The 19,291-nt window shown below is 39.2% G+C and overlaps 1 protein-coding gene across 12 annotated transcripts in view; it reads left to right on the top strand.

Moving 5' to 3' along the window:
* The window catches only part of LOC111139808 (HECT, UBA and WWE domain containing 1, E3 ubiquitin protein ligase), a 166,528-nt gene that overhangs the window by 70,998 nt on the left and 76,239 nt on the right, over positions 1-19,291 (top strand). For all 12 annotated transcript variants that reach the window (XM_022492219.1, XM_022492210.1, XM_022492220.1 and 9 more), the window contains 5 exons: positions 154-234; positions 15,939-16,045; positions 16,230-16,407; positions 18,008-18,099; positions 18,704-18,915. In XM_022492219.1, the coding sequence (XP_022347927.1) occupies positions 154-234; positions 15,939-16,045; positions 16,230-16,407; positions 18,008-18,099; positions 18,704-18,915 (670 nt within the window). The remainder of the gene's footprint in view (positions 1-153; positions 235-15,938; positions 16,046-16,229; positions 16,408-18,007; positions 18,100-18,703; positions 18,916-19,291) is intronic.

Below are 19,291 nucleotides of genomic sequence, written 5' to 3'. Positions count from 1 at the left end.
GGAGGAGCTAAGTAGAAACCCATTAGACTGGAATCAACACAGGATGTTACCACAGCGGTGGTATATATAATACATTGTTCCATCATCTCTACCTATCAAACTACTTCTGGGCTGATCATACTCTCTTTGATGTTCACTTTTCTTTTCTCTTAGTGATGGATGGTTCTCTCCCTACCTCCCTGAAGCACATCATCAGTAATGCAGAATACTATGGCCCATCACTCTTTCTCCTCGGTAAGTGGTATTATAGTTGGTTATACCAAGCTGGAATAACCTGGCAGAGTTCTCTGTGTATTTTATATTTTATATCCTTATAGGATTTTATTTTATATCCTGTATTTTATATCCTTATAGGATTTTACTGTCCACATTTGTCCACTGTGTTATGTATCTTTCTAGTTGATGATGAAATAGAGAAAGGTCAGAATTCAGTTTCAAATACCCATTTTTTGAATATCAAATATACTTTCTGTAAGAAGTATATTATACATCATTTGTGATAAGTAATATTGTACATTTGTGCTGAACTTAACATTGCAAGTGTGATAAGAAGCATGTCTTAATTCAATGGTTAGTCCCTCATCTTGGTCTGGAAAATTCAATCAGAATGGTTTCCATTCTTAGAATTGAATGACAGACCCCCCACAAACTATAGTATAGAAAATAGTTTCTCACTGTAGAAAATTCAGTTGGGGAAGCTGTGGTTCCTTTGTAATTATTTGTAAAAATGCCTGTGCAATTTTATTTTGGTAGTATTCTGTGTATTGGCTGTTGTTAAAACTTCTTTTTTTTTTTTCATTTATTGGGTGCCATACATATTCAGGACAGTGAGATACATCAGTGTCTAGAATTCTCCTTAAAACTAAAGGAATGTAGTGGGAAGTGTAGAAATAGACAAAACCTCCTTGTACCAGTAGCACATGTTTTTTAATACTTCGGGGTATCTGGAGATAGTAGTTTTGGCTACTACAATTTAGGTACTTGGTCCCTTGCTAAAACAAATTCGGGGTTTTATATTTCAAGTTTGTATCCTGTGACCTTGCTAAATTCACTTAGAAGTTCATAATTGCTTTGTTAATTTCTTAAGATACTCTATATAGGTTTCTCATCTACAAGTAGTTCTTTTTTTAATAATCATTTTGCTTTTTATGTCTTACTGCATTAGCAAAGATTTCCAATACAACGCCAAATAGAAGTGGTGAGAATGGGCCTTTTCGCTTTATTCCTGAACTCAGGGGAAAGCATTCAATATTTCACCATTAAATTTGAGGTTAGCAGAAGGTTTTGTTCCTCTTTATCAGGGTGAGGAAGTATTCCCTTATACTATAGCAACTCCATCTTGACATGGAGAGACACCCTCCCAAGGTTAGGTTCATATGGCAGAACTCATGGAAGCAGTTCTTTAGTAAAATCAAAGATTTCTTATACAGGTGGAGACGTCCCAAGTTACGGTGCAGGGAAGAAGGATGGCTCTCTCTGGGAGAAAGCCCCAAAACAGAGAAAAGCAAGTACACAGGCGTCTTACAAAGGGAAAGTTTAAAGAAGGCAGCAAGAGGACATGTATGCTTATGGGGTGGAGGCAGGGAGCAGGTAAGCCTTCAGAATGACACAGGAAGCCAGAAATGAGGCTTAGAGCACTAAAGCAAACATATTGGAGGTCAGAATTCTTCTCTAGAGTCTTGTACTTCATCCCTGCTATTTAAATTAGCATAATAACCTTTCTGGTTTCCTGTAAATAACTTGTATTTGAGAGGGACCAAATTTGCAAAGCCAACTCAAAATAATTAGGCCAGCAATTATTATTATTATAGCTCCATAAATGATCGTGTAGAGCCTTTCACTCTAGCCAGAAGGAGACAGCCAGGAAAAGAAATTAATGGGGTTCTAAGAATCTGCTGGCACATTTTTTTAATGTAGTTGGCTCTTTATTTTGTTGTTGTTGTTGTTGTTTTTTAAGATTTTATTTATTTATTTAACAGAGATCACAAGTAGGCAGAGAAGCAGGCAGAGAGAGAGGAGGAAGCAGGCTCCCTGCTGAGCAGAGAGCCCGATGTAGGGCTCAATCCCAGAACCCTGGGATCATGACCTGAGCCAAAGGTAGAGGCTTTAATCCACCGAGCCACCCACGTGCCCCTTGTTCTTTTATTTTAATTCTTCTGGATACCTTACTTGTATGTTTGACCCACCTGCAGAAGGAAGTCCCCTAAGGCACAAACGCTGCCTTAAAGTGACAGTAGTTTAATACTCATCTGTTTTAAGAGTTTATTTATTTATTTTAGAGAGAGAGAGAGCGAGAGAGAGAGCGCACACTTGCTCAAGTGGAAGCTGGAATGGGGAGGGAAGGGGGAACAGATCTCAAGCTGACTCTGCACTGGGTGTGGAGCCCAATGCAAGGCTTATCCCATGGCTCCCAAGATCATGACCTGAGCCAAAACCAAGAGTTGGACGCTTAACCAACTGAGCCACTCAGGCACCCCCAATCTTTTTACTAATTATAGCAGCTAGACTGCTTTGTCCCTCATTAAGGTCTTCTAAGGCTTGAGCTCTTTGGTTTATGATTGGCTAGGAGTTGTGCCATTGTTTGGGTAGCCTCTATAAGATGCGTCTATGTCACAGAATTAAAAACGCCTAATCTTGTGCCCATTATACCAAAGATGGTGATGCAGCCCAGTATAAAAGATAAAAAGATGGCCCAGTGTTCCCTTTTGTGGCAAGAATTGATCAACAAGCTAGACATTCTGGTTTGATCTAGGGTACCTGGATACTAAATACCCATAGGACACAGGTCAGGGTGTATGGACTAGAAGGGAGCAGTTGGTGGAGTAGAGTGTATGACCTTGCTGAATAGGAGTTGTGTCCTAGGAGATCCAGTAGCCCAAGGGGGCTGGAGGGTGGAGTTTCTAGTGGCCAAATTATATCACGGCAGACATGCGAGGGCAAAACAGTCTCAACAAGAAGGGCATCATCGTCTAGACTCTGGATTGGTGGAGAAGGCTAGGAAGGGCATGAAGAAGTCAGTAAGGAAATACCTGGTGAGGTTGCGCTGTCCTACTCCAACAATTCTGTGCTAAAACCAACTAAATAAGGATTCTGACTCTTCCCAAATCCAACCTCTGACTCTTCTACCCCACTTTTATACCCAACTGTATTCCTTTCTAAGTTCCCCAGCTACCTTTTCTTCTCTCACTTCCTGTTTAAGTCCATATTCCCTGAGCTTATGCTCTGTTCCTAGATTAGCCGATGCCAACACCATGATGGTTGTTACAGACTGCTTAATCAGGGGGGTGACAGATAGTCAGTATGAATGTTGAAGACCTTCCAGGGGACAAGAGTTGTTTGTATAACTAATTGCCTGAACCTGGGCACCTGTTAACATTGCTAGAGTTTTAGTGCTCAGGTGACATTCTCTGTTACCATTATATAAATATTGTCTTTCAGGTTTAGGAAGATGGGCAGTGTTGATGCAGTGATGGTGGAATAATGGAAAGTGAAGTGTGAGACTGTCAGATTAAGGAAAGTCAGCTGATGGGGCCATTGGAATTGTGATGAGTGATGTGGCCACCCATTACAGGGGCAGTTAAACATTTGGGGCTGTTACCACAGAGGCTGGGACCACTGATTGTGCTGACATCATCCTCTAGGATACTGGGTTCGTGGGAGTCCTGACCTAACCCCATAACTTTGATGGAAGGTTTCATACATTTGAGAAATAATTACAGAAGTGATTTTCAGTATTCTTCGTCTCTAGGAGTTACAGAGTAATTTCTTACAGGGAACTGTGGACTGATTGAATATCCCCAAACAGTCGAGGTCACAACATGGACATAAAGGAGTCCAGGGAGTTTGGCACTGAGTTGGAATTGTAGACTCCCAGATGCAGGCCATGAGCCAAATCTGGCATTGCTAGGCCAACCAGAACCAGAGTGTTCCATAATATTTTCAGACCTGTTAGGATCTATAGGCTTGGCATGATGGAGGTGTCCATTTATTTATGGAAGTCACAGGCATTGTTATCCCAGGTCCTGTAGTGGCTTTCCATTTATTCGCTCTGTAATTAGGGCTGTAATAGGGTGGATCCAGAGCTAGCATCCATATTTAAGAATGTTAGTACTGAGAACTAATTTAAGATCTTCCTTTCCTTTTTAGAAGAAGCAAAAAATTGTAGGTGTGGGAACAAGCAAGACTTCCATTTCTTACAAAGAGGGAACTCCAGTTAGTGAACCTTTAAAACTATTATATTGGGAAAAAACTTTAGCAGAGACCACCTTTGTGGCATACAGAATAGTCTGAAAGTGCAAAAGACCTCAATTTTCAGTGGATCCCATTCTGTAACCCACTCTAAATGGAGGTACCAATCTAGCGTAGGTTGCACCAAGTACAAAAAGGGGGCAGTGTCTTTAAGTGAGAAGAGACTCTCTTTGGGTATTATAGATTCATACATGGCAGGCATTCGTTTCATGACTAGAAGAATAGGAAGGTCCTTGTTATATTTTGTTAGGATGGCATGTGACTTAAAAGGTTGAGAGTTCAGGATAACTAAGATAAAGTGGTTAAAAGAGAGACCCATTTAGGAGACCATTGTCCATTTTTTTAAGTTTAAGAGCATGCCCTTAAGTAGGCTATTATGTTTTTATGTTAGGTCTGCTGTCTGCAGATGATAAGGCAAATCAAAAGTTCCAGATGATGCCTTGTTTTTATTGCCAGTGCCCAGACTGAACGAATAAAATGTGTACCCCCATGAGAGTCAGCGTTATTTGGAAGCTAAAAGGGGACTAACATTTAGTGAGACCTATATTAATTGCCAGCAGTAGCGTGGCAGGAAGGATAAACCAAGAACATGGTTGTATAACATTAAATCTTTGTGAGGGAATAGTACCTTATATCAGCAGATTGGGGCAATGGCTCAATAAAATGAATTTGCCATTCAGAGAGGGAGTGTTTACTCCTTTGTATGGATTCCCATTGACCATGATGCTAATGGAAGACAGTGCAAAGATCACACTGGTATGCTAGAGTTTGGGCCACGGCCAGTAGCATTGGATGCTATGGCACTGAGCCCAGGTTTAAGGGTCTGGACACTGTAATCACTGGAGGTCTCATTGAGCTGAGTCAGGGAGTAATATCTGAGCTTATTTGAGAAGTGTGAACAAATTAGTCAGCTATGGCATAAAAATGAGTTTCCTGTGTGGCCGCCTTGGTATGAGTTGAGACATCAGACTTTAATTGTAATATGTGATATCTGAGCAGCAATATATTCACAATATAGGAAGCCTAATAGAGCATGATACTGAATGTGGTAAGTTTTGAGCCCATTGACCTAAGACCCACTAAAGCTACCCAGTTAGCTACCACCCGGGAATCTATAAAAATATGAACAGTGTTCATTCCTTTATTGAGGTGTCCTCCAGTGCCAGAGTGACTATGGTGTGCTTTCTAGTTGGGCTGACTCTTGACCCATCCTTTATCAGGAGTGACCTGATCATGGGTTGGAAAGCACCAACTTTCCAGCAGGTTCCATCACATGTGATTAGTGTTACTGCCTTCTGTAATAAATGGACTCCCTTTCTACTGGATTTCCTATTCACTGTGTCCCAGTGTTTTTAAGACAAAAGCCGGAGGCTGTGAGTCCACATTTTCACTTATTTTGGACCTTTAACTATAGTTTACTTTGTCTGCCCTTCACATTTAAAAAGATATTTCAGGTGTTTAATCCATCTTTTAGTTCTTTTCAGCAGAATGATTTATTAAAATATTGTGCCTTTTTATCTTAAAAGGAAGAATTTTCTATATGGATGTATTTTTTGTGATCACCAATGTTTTTCTTTCTACTAAAGTCTTGTGTCTTAGGATAATTTTTTTCATATTCTGAATCTTACACTAGTTTTCTTACTCCTTTTTTTGTAATGGTTATTTTTATATTTTATTGACATCTAAACTTAAAAAATTTCTTACTCTGTCTTCTGCCAGACTGGAACAACAACATAAGGTCTTCAACCTGCCTTCATGTCACCCCTTTCTCATAATTTTTTTTGTCCTTTTTTGACTTTCCTTTTCTGATTCATGTTTAGTTTTGTTGGAGTACATCTTTGGGTAACTTTTAAAGTGTTATACTTCTTTTTCTTTCAGAATTTTGTGGACATTTCTCTATTGTCTTCTAATGTTATGCCTTGAAAGATAATAACCACGATGTTAAACTGGTTCTTGTTCTTTTGTAGATGACTTCATTTTCTCTTTACTCTAGGAATTTACAAATTTCACCAGGACATACCTAGTTCTCTTTCTTTTCAGTATTCTCTCATAGCAATTGGTTAGGCCTTTATAAAAATCTGATAATTTTTCTTACTTCAGGAAAATTCCTTTGGTTCCTTTTAACTTCTATATTCTCTGTCAGAAATCCTACTGTATAGCTAGTACGCCTGCCATGTTGATTTCATGTCACTATCTGAGAGAATTTCTCTGTATAACCTTTCAAGATGCCTATGGCAGTATCAAATTTTAAACAGTTTTTACAAACTTTGTAAATTTCTATTTCCTTATTCTTAAGGGACCCTTTGTCTTAACACGTTATTGCTGTTTTACGGATTTTGTAGGTTCTGTGATGTGGTTTTTATCATTAACTTTTCAAAATATTTTTTTATTTTTTTATTAACTTATAAGGTATTATTAGCCCCCAGGGATACAGGTCTGTGAATTGCCAGATTTACACACTTCACAGCACTCACCATAGCACATACCTTCCCCATTGTCCATAACCCCACCACCTTCTCCCTACCCTCCTCCGCCTGGCAACTCTCAGTTTGCTTTGTGAGATTAAGAGTCTCTTATGGGGCGTGCCTGGGTGGCTCAGTTGGTTGGATGACTGCCTTTGGCTCAGGTCATGATCCCGGAGTTCCGGGATCAGGTCCCACATCGGGCTCCCAGCTCCATGGGGAGTCTGCTTCTCCCTCTGACCTTCTCCTCACTCATGCTGTCTCTCACTGTCTCTCTCTCAAATAAATAAATAAAATCTTTCAAAAAAAAAAAAGTCTCTTACAGTTTGTCTCCCTCCTGATCCCATCTTGTTTCATTTATTCTTTTCCTACCCCCCAAACCCCCCACGTTGCCTCTCAACTTCCTCATATCAGGGAGATCATATGATAATTGATTGGCTTATTTCACTAACCATAATAACCGCTAGTTCCATCCATGTCATTGCAAATCTCAAGATTTCATTTCTTTTGATGGCTGCATAGTATTCAGTTGTATATATATACACCACATCATCTTTATCCATTCATCTGTTGATGGACATCTGGGTTCTCTCCATAGTTTGACTGTTGTGGACATTGCTGCTATAAACCTTCGGGTGCACATGCCCCTTCGGATCACTACATTTGTATAGGGTAAATACCCAGTAGTGCAATTGCTGGGTCGTAGGGTAGCTCTATTTTCAACATTTTGAGGAACCTCCATGCTATTTTCCAGACTGCTTGCACCAGCTTGCATTCCCACCAACAGTGTAGGATGGTTCCCATTTCTCCACATCCTCGCCAGCATCTGTCATTTCCTGACTTGTTAATTTTAGCCATTCTGACTGGTGTGAGGTGGTATCTCATTTTGGTTTTGATTTGGTTTTGATTTGTATTTCCCTGACGCCGAGTGATGTTGAGCACTTTTTCATGTGTCTGTTGGCCATCTGGATGTCTTCATTGCAGAAATGTCTGTTCCTGTCCTCTGCCCATTTCTTGATTGGATTATTTGTTCTTTGGGTGTTGAGTTTGATAAGTTCTTTATACAGGTTAGATACTAGCCCTTTATCTGATAAGTCATTTGCAAATATCTTCTCCCATTCTGTCAGTTGTGTTTTGGTTTTCTTGACTGTTTCCTTTGCTGTGCAAAAACTTTTGATTTTGATGAAGTCCCAATAGTTCATTTTTGCCCTTGCTTCCCTTGCCTTTGGCGATGTTCCTAGGAAGATGTTGCTGCGGCTGAGGTCGAAGAGGTTGCTACCTGTGTTCTCCTCAAGGATTTTGATGGATTCCTTTCTCACATTGAGGTCCTTCATCCATTTTGAGTCTTTTTTCATGTGTGGTGTAAGGAAATGGTCCAATTTCATTTTCTGCATGTGGCTGTCCAATTTTCCCAGCACTATTTGTTGAAGATGCTATCTTTTTTCCATTGGACATTCTTTCCTGCTTTGTTGAAGATTAGTTGACTGTAGAGTTGAGGGTCTATTTCTGGGCTCTCTGTTCTGTTATTGATCTATGTGTCTGTTTTTGTGCCAGTACCATACTGTCTTGATGATGACAGCTTTGTAGTAGAGCTTGAAGTATGGAATTGTGATGCCACCAACTTTGGCTTTCTTTTTCAATATTCCTCTGGCTATTCGAGGTCTTTTCTGGTTTCATATAAATTTTAGGATTATTTGTTCCATTTCTTTGAAAAAAAATGGATGGGATTTTGATAGGGATTGTATTAAACGTGTAGATTGCTTTAGGTAGCATAGACATTTTCACAATATTTGTTCTTCCAATCCATGAGCATGGAACATTTTTCCATTTCTTTGTGTCTTCCTCAGTTTCTTTCATGAGTACTTAGAGTTTTCTGAGTATAGATTCTTTGCCTCTTTGGTTAGGTTTATTCCTAGGTATCTTATGGTTTTGGGTGAAATTGTAAATGGGATTGACTCCTTAATTTCTCTTTCTTCTGTCCTGTTGGTGTATAGAAATGCAACTGATTTCTGTGCATTGATTTTATATCCTGACACTTTACTGAATTCCTCTACAAGTTCTAGCAGATTTGGAGTGGAGTCTCTAGGGTTTTCCACATATAGTATCATATCATCTGCAAAGAGTGATAGTTTGACTTCTTCCTTGCTGATTCGGATGCCTTTAATTTCTTTTTGTTGTCTGATTGCTGAGACTAGGTCTTCTAGTACTGTGTTGAATAGCAGTGGTGATAGTAGACATCCCTGCCATGTTCCTGACCTTAGTGGAAAAGCTCTCAGTTTTTCTCCATTGAGAATGATATTTGCGGTGGGTTTTTCATAGATGGTTTTGATGATATTGAGGTATATACCTTCTATCCCTATACTTTAAAGAGTTTTGATCAAGAAAGGATGCTGTACTTTGTCAAATGCTTTTTCAGCATCTACTGAGAGTATCATATGATTCTTGTTCTTTCTTTTATTAATGTTTCACATTGATTGATTTGCGGATGTTGAACCAATCTTGCAACCCTAGAATAAATCGTAATTGGTCATGGTGAGTAAACCTTTTAATGTACTGTTGGATCCTATTGGCTAGTATTTTGGTGAGAATTTTTGCATCTGTGTTCATCAAGGATATTGGTCTGTAATTCTCCTTTTTGATGGGACCTTATCTGGTTTTAGGATCAAGGTAATGTTGGCCTCATAAAATGAGTTTAGAAGTTTTCCTTCCATTTCTATTTTTTTTTAAAGATTTTATTTATTTGTCAGAGTGAGCACAGGCAGACAGAGTGGCAGGCAGAGGCAGATGGAGAAGCAGGCTCCTGCTGAGCAAGGAGCCCGATGTGGGACTCGATCCCAGGATGCTGGGATCGTGACCTGAGCCGGAGGCAGCGACTTAACCAACTGAGCCACCCAGGCGTCCCTTCCATTTCTATTTTTTGAAACAGTTTCAGGAGAATAGGAATTAATTCTTTAAATGTTTGGTAGAATTCCCCTGGGAAACTGTCTGGCCCTGGGCTCTTGTTTTTTGGGAGAGATTTTTGATGACTGCTTCAATCTCCTTACTGGTTATGGGTCTGTTCAGGTTTTCTATTTCTTCCTGGTTCCGTTGTGGTAGTTTATATGTCTCTAGGAATGCATCCATTTCTTCCAGATTGTCAAATTTGCCGGCGTATAGTTGCTCATAATATGTTCTTATAATTGTATTTCTTTGGTGGTATTTGTGATCTCTTCTCTTTCGTTCATGATATTATTTATTTGGGTCCTTTACTTTTTCTTTTTGATAAGTCTGGCCAGGGGTTTATCAGTCTTACTAATTCTTTCAAAGAACCAACTCCTAGTTTCATTGATTTGTTCTATTGTTTTTTTTGCTTTCTATTTCATTGATTTCTGCTCTGATCTTTATTATTTCTCTTCTCCTGCTGTGTTTAGGCTTTCTTTGTTGTTCTTTCTCCAGCTCCTTTAGGTGTAGGCTTAGGTTGTGTATTTGAGACCTTTCTTGTTTCTTGAGAAAGGCTTGTATCACTATCTAATTTCCTTTCAGGACTGCCTTTGCTGCATCCCACAGATTTTGAACCGTTGTGTTTTCATTAGTATTTGTTTCCATGTATATTTTCAATTCTTCTTTAATTTCCTGGTTGACCCCATTCATTCCTTAGTAGGATGCTCTTTAGTCTTCATGTATTTGGGTTCTTTCCAAATTTCCTCTTGTGATTCAGTTCTAGCTTCAGAGCATTGTGGTCTGAAAATATGCAGAGAACGATCCCAATCTTTTGATACTGGTTGAGACCTGATATGACCCAGGATGTGATCTATTCTGGAGAATGTTGCATGTGCACTAGAGAAGAATGTGTATTCTGTTGCTTTGGAATGGAATGTTCTGAATATATCTGTGATGTCCATCTGGTCCAGTGTGTCATTTAATAGGCCTTTATTTCCTTGTTGATCTTTTGCTTGGATGATCTGTCCATTTCAGTGAAGGGGGTGTTAAAGTCCCCTACTATTATTGTATTATTGTCAATGTGTTTCTTTGATTTTGTTATTAATTAGTTTATACAGTTGGCTGCTCCCATGTTAGGGGCATAGATATTTAAAACTGTTAGATCTTCTTGTTGGACAGACCCTTTGAGTATGATACAGTGTCCTTCCTCATCTCTTATTATAGTCTTTGGCTTAACATCTAATTGATCTGATATAAGGATTGCCACCCCAGCTTTCTTCTGATGCCCATTAGCATGGTAAATTGTTTTCCACCCCCTCACTTTAAATCTGGAGGTGTCTTCAGGTCTAAAATGAGTTTCTTGTAGGCAACGTATAGATGGGTTTTGTTTTTTTATCCATTCTGATACCCTGTGTCTTTTGATTGGGGCATTTAGCCCATTAACATTCAGGGTAAGTATTGAGAGATATGAATTTAGTGCCATTGTATTGCCTGTAAGGTGACTGTTATTGTATATTGTCTCTGTTCCTTTCTGATCTACTACTTTTAGGCTCTCTCTTTGCTTAGAGGACCCCTTTTAATATTTCCTGTAGAGCTGGTTTGGTGTTTACAAACTCTTCTGGTTTTTGTTTGTCCTGGAAGCTTTTAATCTCTCCTTCTATTTTCAATGATAGCCTAGCTGGATATAGTATTCTTGGCTGTGTATTTTTCTCATTTAGCGCTCTGAATATATCATGCCAGTTCTTTTTGGCCTGCCAGGTCTCTGGATAAGTCTGCTGCCAATCTAATATTTTTACCACTGTATGTTACAGACTTCTTGTCCCGGGCTGCTTTCAGGATTTCCTCTTTGTCGCTAAGACTTATAAATTTTACTACAAGATGATGGGGTGTGGACCTATTCTTATTAATTTTGAGGGGGGTTCTCTGTATCTCCTGGATTTTGATGCTTGTTCCCTTTGCCATATTAGGGAAATTCTCTACAATAATTCTCTCCAATATATCTTATGCTCCCCTCTCTCTTTCTTCTTCTAGAATCCCAGTTATTCTAATGTTGTTTCGTCTTATGTTACCACTCATTTCTTGAATTCTCCCCTCATGGTCCAGTAATTGTTTGTCATTCACACATTGAAACACATTGACAATAATATAATAATAGCGATATATAAGACCAAATGACAGAGAATTATATATATTGTATAATATATGTGCATTATATACTTATAATATATATATCATGTAATATATATATTATATATATATATATCACTATATATCACTAATTCTCTCTTCTGCCTCCTAGCAGTAAGAGCCTCCATTTTTTATTGCACCTCATTGATAGCTTTTTTGATTTCAGCTTGGTTAGATTTTAGTTCTTTTATTTCTCCAGAAAGGCCTTTTATTTCTCCAGACAGGATTTCTCTAATATCTTCCATGCCTTTTTCGAGCCCAGCTAGCACCTTGAGAATCATCATTCTGAACTCTAGATCTGACATATTACCAGTGTCCGTATTGATTAGGTCCTTAGCCTTCCAGTACTGCCTCTTGTTCTTTTTTTTGTGGTGAGTTTTTCCGCCTTGTCATTTTATCCAGATAAGAATATGTGAAGGAGAGCATAAAATACTAAAAGGGTGGCAAAACCCCAGGAAAATGTGCTTTAATCCAATCAGAAGAGACCCCATATCGTGGGGGAAGAAAGGGTATAAAAAGAAGTTCAGAGAAAAAAAATAAATAAAAAATATAAAAAAGAAAATATATATATATTAGACTGGTGAATAGAACAGAGTCACCCACTTAATTTTGGGAATATTTTGGTCTCTTAGAAGAACTACCTCCCAAAATTTTAAGGAATGAAAAAATATATATATACACACACATACATACAATAAGGGTAAACACTATGAAGGGATGGAATATGACTATAAATATGACAATTTTTTTTTAATTTCTAAAAAAGGAGTTGATAAGATAAGTTGTTTGGGAGAATAAAGAAAAAGAAACTGGGGAGAATTTGCTTAGTCTGGAGACTAGAACAAAGCCCTGTCCTAGATTTAGGGTATATTTTGATACAGTAGAAGAATTTGTATCCCCAATTTTTTTAGAAGAAAAAAATCTGTGTATATACAAAAAATAAAGTTAGATACAATGAAGGATAAAATATAACTATAATAATGAAGGTTCAAAAATATTTTTTTGTGAAAGGTGTTGTTAAGATAACTAGTTAAGAAATGTTGAAAGAGTGAAAGTTAATAAAATTTTAGCGTGAGAAAAAAATAAAAGTAAAAAAATTAATTAACTTTGCAAGACTAAAGAATCATGGGGAGAAATCCATGAATTCCATGCTTTGCTTTCTCCTCTGGAATTCTGCTGCTCTCCTTGGTAAGTGAACTTGGTCTTGGCTGGATTCCTTATGATCTTCTGGGGGAGGGGCCTATTGTAGTGATTCTCAAGTGTCTTTGCCTGAGGCGGAATTACACAGCCCTTACCAGGGGCCCGGATTCCGGTTCACTTTCGGTTCACTTTCGGGAGCTTTTGTTCCCTGAATGCTTTCCGTAGAGTTCCAGAGGACGGGAATGAAAATGGCAGCCTCCCAGTCTCTAGCCCTGAGGAGCCGAGTACTCAGGGCCCCGTTCCTCAGTGCGCCCTCGGAGAAAAGTGCTCAATCACTCCCGTCTCCCTGGCCCCTGGCCGTGCTCCAAGCTTACCCAGCCTGTGACCAAGCATCTCTGTCTCTGGCACACAGCCCCACCTGGAGTCTCCAAACCCAGCAGATCCCTGAGGTCTTCCGGGGGGTCTCCCCGGATCTTGTGGGGTCCCTGCTCAAAGATCAGTGTCTTGACTATGCCACAGATCCCAGTTTAAGGTAACCCCGAGTTGAGAGCTCACTCCTCGGCTCCGTCTCTGTAGCCAGCTACCCCACTCTAATACCTGCAAGCTCTGCGACACTCTGACAACGCCAATCCTTCTGTGACTCCACGGGACCTGAGACCACATTGTCTTCACGTGGGCTTCACCTGGCTTAGCCTCTGGAAGGATGTCCCTCAGTGGAGCTGACTTTTAAAAGTTCTCATTTTGTGCTTTGTTGCTCTGCCGCTTGCCGGGAGCCAGCCCCTCCCCCCGCAGTCTATCTTCCCATCGCTTTGGATTCACTTCTCCGCAGGTCCTGCCCTTCAGAAAGTGGTCGATTTTCTGTTTCTAGAATTGCTGCTCTTTTCTTCGATCTCCTGTTGGATTTGTAGGTGTTTGGAGTGGTTTGATAAACTCTCTAGCTGATCTCCTGCTACCTGATCTCATCTCAGCCTGCTACTCCTCTGCTATCTTGACTCCTCCCTATCATTAATTTTTTAAAAGTTAACTTAGGAGTCAGTTGCTAGGTTCCACATGGAGCCAGTTGGTTTTTGTTTTTCCTTTTTAAAAAATTCTAATATTTGGTCATCTGTTAATTTTAAAAGAGGGTTTAAACTGTTCCATTGCACAGTAGCACTATGACATAGCATTATAGTTAAGACCATGGTAAAATAACAGATTTGATGTCTTAGTAACCTCTAGTAGAACACTAATTTTAGTTTATGAATACTCAATTTTAGTAACTTCTTTTAATTTAGACATTTGTTTTAAGAAAAAGTCTGTGGAAGATTCTATTATATACCAGTAGGAACCCAAAAAATGACTTACAGTTTCCATAAGTTTGTAGTCCCATTAGAAGTCCCAAAGGTCATTGACAATTGTTGGTCCCCAGTAATTGTCATATATTTGCCCATTTCAATGACATTTGGAGTAGATGCACCCCTTTGTCAGGTTTTAAAATCAAAATTTTTAGATCTCATAAAATGAGTTGGGAAGCCTTAATTGCTCCTAGAAGGTTTAATAATCTTACATCTAAAATTGTTACTTTAGGGACACCTGGGTGGTTCAGTCTGTTAAGCATCTGCCTTCAGCTAAGGTCATGATCCCAGGGTCCTGGGATCGAGTCCCACATCAGGCTCCTTGTTCAATGGAGAGGCTGCTTCCCCCTCTGCCTGCCTCTCCCCCTACCCTGCTTGTATGCACACTCTCTCTCTGACAAGTAAATAAATAAAATCCTTTTTAAAAATAATGAAACTGTTGGTTTGGTGCCTGTTACTTGGTATTTTAATTCTTGTGGTTAATGGGCTAGGCTGCTTTGCTATCACTTCTTGAGAGTCAGTCTTTTTATGACATTTTCTTACAAAAGCATTACATTTCACTTGTTAGCATACAGTTTGTAAAAGAATTTTATTTGTTCTAAATCTGGTCAGATCTCCTTTTTTCACTGCTGTATTGCCTGCTTTTCTTGGATTTCCCATAAGCTTGTAAGCTTTATCAGTCTTTTCAGAGGGTTAGTTACAGGTTTTAATTCGTCCTATTGGCTTGCAGTTCACTAAATGCTATTTTTTTCTATTATTTCTAGCTTCACTTTTGGTTACCTTTAATGAATGCATTAATTTTCTCTTGCACTGCTAACTATCTATACAGCCCATGTTGTTAAATACAATATTGTCAAAAGTTGGGCAGATTACATACCTAAGAACTCTTAACATTGCTAATGGTATTTTAAAATTGCTAAAAGGCTTTTAAGAAGACATTTTGTCCATTCCATCAGTTGTTTACTTCAATCCAGGAAACCACCCCCCCATCTTAGATATTTTCCCTGCATTTTAAGCGAAAGTTGCATTTTTAGATTCATTAGTTCTCATAATCGCGGTCTGGTTTATATCCACGATGGTTCATGTATTAGTGGAGTGGTATGCAGCCATTCATTTGAATGAACTGTAGTGTAATGACGGAGAAAGAAAAAGGAGAATATATGGTGTATATTGTAATTTAAAAAAGGTTATATAGCAGTGTAACCTCAGTGGTGTAAAAATATGCTCCTAAAATCTTAATATTTTTTCATTTATATATATTTCTTGAATTATATATGTTTAAGAGTAGAACATGATCTAGTATATGTAGTGAAATGATTTCTATAATCAAGCTAATTAACAAATCATCTCACATAGTTACCTTTTTTTTATGCGAGGAAAGCATCTGAAATTTCTTGGTATATTTTTCAGTGTTCAGTATAGTATTATTAATTATCATTATACCTATACATTGCCCATAAAAATCTTGAAGGTTTGTCACCTAATTCTTAATAGTGATCTTTTGATGGAGCAGTATTAGGAGCTTTCATTTCAGAGTAAGTACAAGTATTTAAATCATTGTACATTGGGTATGTTTTTTTAAGCCTTTGGAGTTTTGTTGTTAATACCTGTGAATATCTGAGTTTTTCCTATTTCTCATCTTTTTTAGCTACTGAAGTGGTGACTGTGTTTGTATTTCAAGAACCATCACTTCTCTCCTCACTCCAGGACAATGGATTAACAGATGTCATGCTTCATGCACTGCTTATCAAAGATGTGAGTCCTTTACTGTTTCTCTGTAAAGAATGCTCTTTGCATACCCTTCCGCATGATATGCACCTTCCCACAATATACCCCTCCCCTATTATCTCTCTGTGCAATAGCCTGGTCAGAGGTTCGTGGCATCTATACCTGAATACTTTTAGAGGTCTTCAAAAAATTCACTTGATCTTCTCTCTAGGTTCCTGCTACCCGTGAAGTCCTTGGCTCCCTCCCAAATGTATTCAGTGCACTCTGCTTGAATGCCCGAGGTCTTCAGTCGTTTGTGCAGTGTCAGCCTTTTGAACGTCTTTTCAAAGTTCTTTTGTCTCCAGATTACCTCCCAGCCATGCGAAGGAGGAGGAGTTCTGATCCTCTTGGTAAGTCACCAGGATTTATCTTACAATAATTGGTTTGCTGTTGTACTAAGATTTTAGGTGATTATCGAGCCACCAGTTTGAGAAGAAAACCCTTTTTTGACCTCATATTTCTCTGGCTAGGTGTTCTAAGCTTAATGGGAATTATCAGTATAGTTATTACGATATCACTATATACATTGTATTGCAGGTAGAAAAGAATACTTCAGGGGCACCTGGGTGGCTCAGTGGGTTAAGCCTCTGCCTTTGGCTCAGGTCGTGATCCCAGGGTCCTGGGATCAAGCCCCACATCGGGCTCTCTCTGCTCAGCAGGGAGCCTGCTTCCCCCTCTCTCTTTGCCTCCTTGTAATCTGTCAAATAAATAAATAAATGAAATCTTTAAAAAAAAAAAAGAATACTTCACCTTTATCTTCTCATATTTTCATGTTTCTCAGCAGTTCAGTGTGTGTGTGTGTGTGTGTGTGTGTGTGTTCAGAAGTTCAAAGTTTTAATCCAAATTTGTACAAGTGTTGGGAAAACCTTTTCCCTTCCTAGGCCACCAAATGGTCCAGATCACGTTCCTAGGTGGCCTAAGTGGCTCCAGATCTTCAGGTGATACCTCCAGACCATGCCCTCATGTTCCAGTTGGCTGTAGCATTTGGGCGGGTCAGAAGCTGAACTGTGGAGTGACTCACAGAGGCTGTCCCCCTCTTCTTGGGTTAGGACGGGAGGGGCAGCCCTGGATTCCCAGGTGGACTACCAGGAGGGAGGACCTACACTGCACTGCTACCTCAGTGGGATTACCCAGAGGAGCAGGAATTATCCAGTGGAGATCTTGGAGGCAAGGTCACCTAGGGCTTGGGGTCTGGCACAAGGGGGAAAGGGTCTCCTTGCGAAATTTCCACCTGTCATCATTCTGTGCCACTTTGATGCCTCAGTGGCCAGAGCTTGAGAGAGGCTGAGGACTTCTTCCAGTGACCTTTGGATGTGCAAATAAGAGGTGGTGTTCCTCAGACTATCAAAGGTCATTGTTAGATCTACTGTCATGGTGCTAGTGAGAGACAGGTATTAGGGGCAGTATATTTCCAGATCTACTGTCTAGCAACAGGAGATACAAAGTCCTGAGGTGTTGATCTTAGTAGTCTTCTATTCTAATCCAAGTCCCCAGAATAGTCACAAATGAATAGATTTCCTTCTCAGTGTATTTGAGACCATATTATTGAGGAATAGTGAGAAGGTAGGGTTCTAGAAAGAATGCAGTTTTCATAAGTGTACTTTGTCTTTTGAGCTGCCATTGTCATTCTCTATTGGGGCAGCCAAGGATTAATGGTTTTATGATTCTTCCTTTTCTCTCTCTCTTTGCTAGTTCAGACCTTGGTAGTAGAGATTGCAAGGGTAGAATGTAATGTACATGGTCATTTTTAAATATGCTCAGTAGACTGATGGGGTTTTTTCTTCCTCCCCAATGATTTACTTTCAGAAGTTGGTGTGAATTCATTTGAGAAAACATGGCATTAGAAAATCACAACCACCAGTTCAGTTTCTTCTTTCCTCCTCATTGGCAAAGAAGATAGCTCAAATTCTATTTTTTCAGTCTTTCTAACAGTTCGTTTTTTGCTTTAAGGGGATACTGCATCTAACCTGGGGAGTGCTGTTGATGAGCTCATGAGACATCAGCCCACCCTCAAAACAGATGCAACAACGGCGATCATCAAGGTAGGAAGTGATTAAGACTGACCATGGGCATGAGAGAGCAGTTAAGGGGGTTTTTAAGAAAAAAACTTGGCCTACTGGAGGTCATCTGGATTCTTGGGCTAGGCGTAGAAGAGGATTATGTCTGCCTTATTATCTCCATGTCCTTGGGTTGGTCCTTTGTCCCAGACCCTCCCCCAAAAGTCACTTAAGTATTGCTTTCTTCCATAGGATATTAACAAGTTGCCAGGATTTAACTTCCATTTGTAAAAGCATGTTACTTTTTCTAATCTTTGTTTCTTGATATTTTTTTCACATTTAGTATCCCTGCCAGTTGCCTGTGTAATGTATGAGTTCCTAGTTATTGTGAATTAGGACATGGAGTCAGATTAGTCATTCGGTCACTTAACATCTGTGTTAACAAGTTATTTAACTTCAGAACTTCAGTTCCCTTGTTTGTAAAATAGGATTGATGACTATATTCCATAAGTGATATATTATACATACATACATGTATATAAAATGTTTTGGCACTTCAGTGTATAACAGATAGAAAATGCTCCAAAAGTGTTAGTTGTCCCCCATTTCTTATTTACTAATAAATAATCCTATTTCCTGTGTCTTTCAGTTACTTGAAGAAATCTGTAATCTTGGAAGAGACCCTAAATACATCTGTCAGAAGCCATCAATCCAGAAGGCTGATGGCACTGCAACTGCTCCTCCTCCAAGGTCTAATCATGCTGCAGAAGAGGCCTCTAGTGAAGATGAGGAGGAGGAAGAAGTACAGGCCATGCAGAGCTTTAATTCTACCCAACAGAATGAAACAGAGCCTAATCAGCAGTAAGTATTCACAAGACAGGTTCCCTAGCCTTGTGATCTTAGGCATGTCATTTTCATCTATAACATGAGAGAGTTGGTTCATTATAAGATTCTTCCAGCCCTAAGAGTCTAGTTTTTTCTTTCTTTGACCATTGTGCATCATTTATGCTTTCATAATTAATTGTATGGATTGCCTTAGCAAGGTGTCTTTCTTTAAAATTTGTTCATGGAATTGAATTCACTGTATCAAGTTTATGGGTTTTTCTCAGAGGACTTTTTCCTCATTGCTGATTTGGTATTTGCATCATTGCTTGATTGTTTGCATAAGTGAGCACATAATGAAACATTGCACTTTTGAAACCTGTCTCCAAAGTCCTTAAAAATTACAGAGATTTAT

This window comes from Enhydra lutris, unplaced genomic scaffold (assembly GCF_002288905.1).
Source record: "Enhydra lutris kenyoni isolate GAN:26980312 unplaced genomic scaffold, ASM228890v2 scaffoldscaffold119, whole genome shotgun sequence".
Classification (NCBI taxonomy): domain Eukaryota; kingdom Metazoa; phylum Chordata; class Mammalia; order Carnivora; family Mustelidae; genus Enhydra; species Enhydra lutris.
This window is presented reverse-complemented; position numbering and strand designations above follow the sequence as displayed.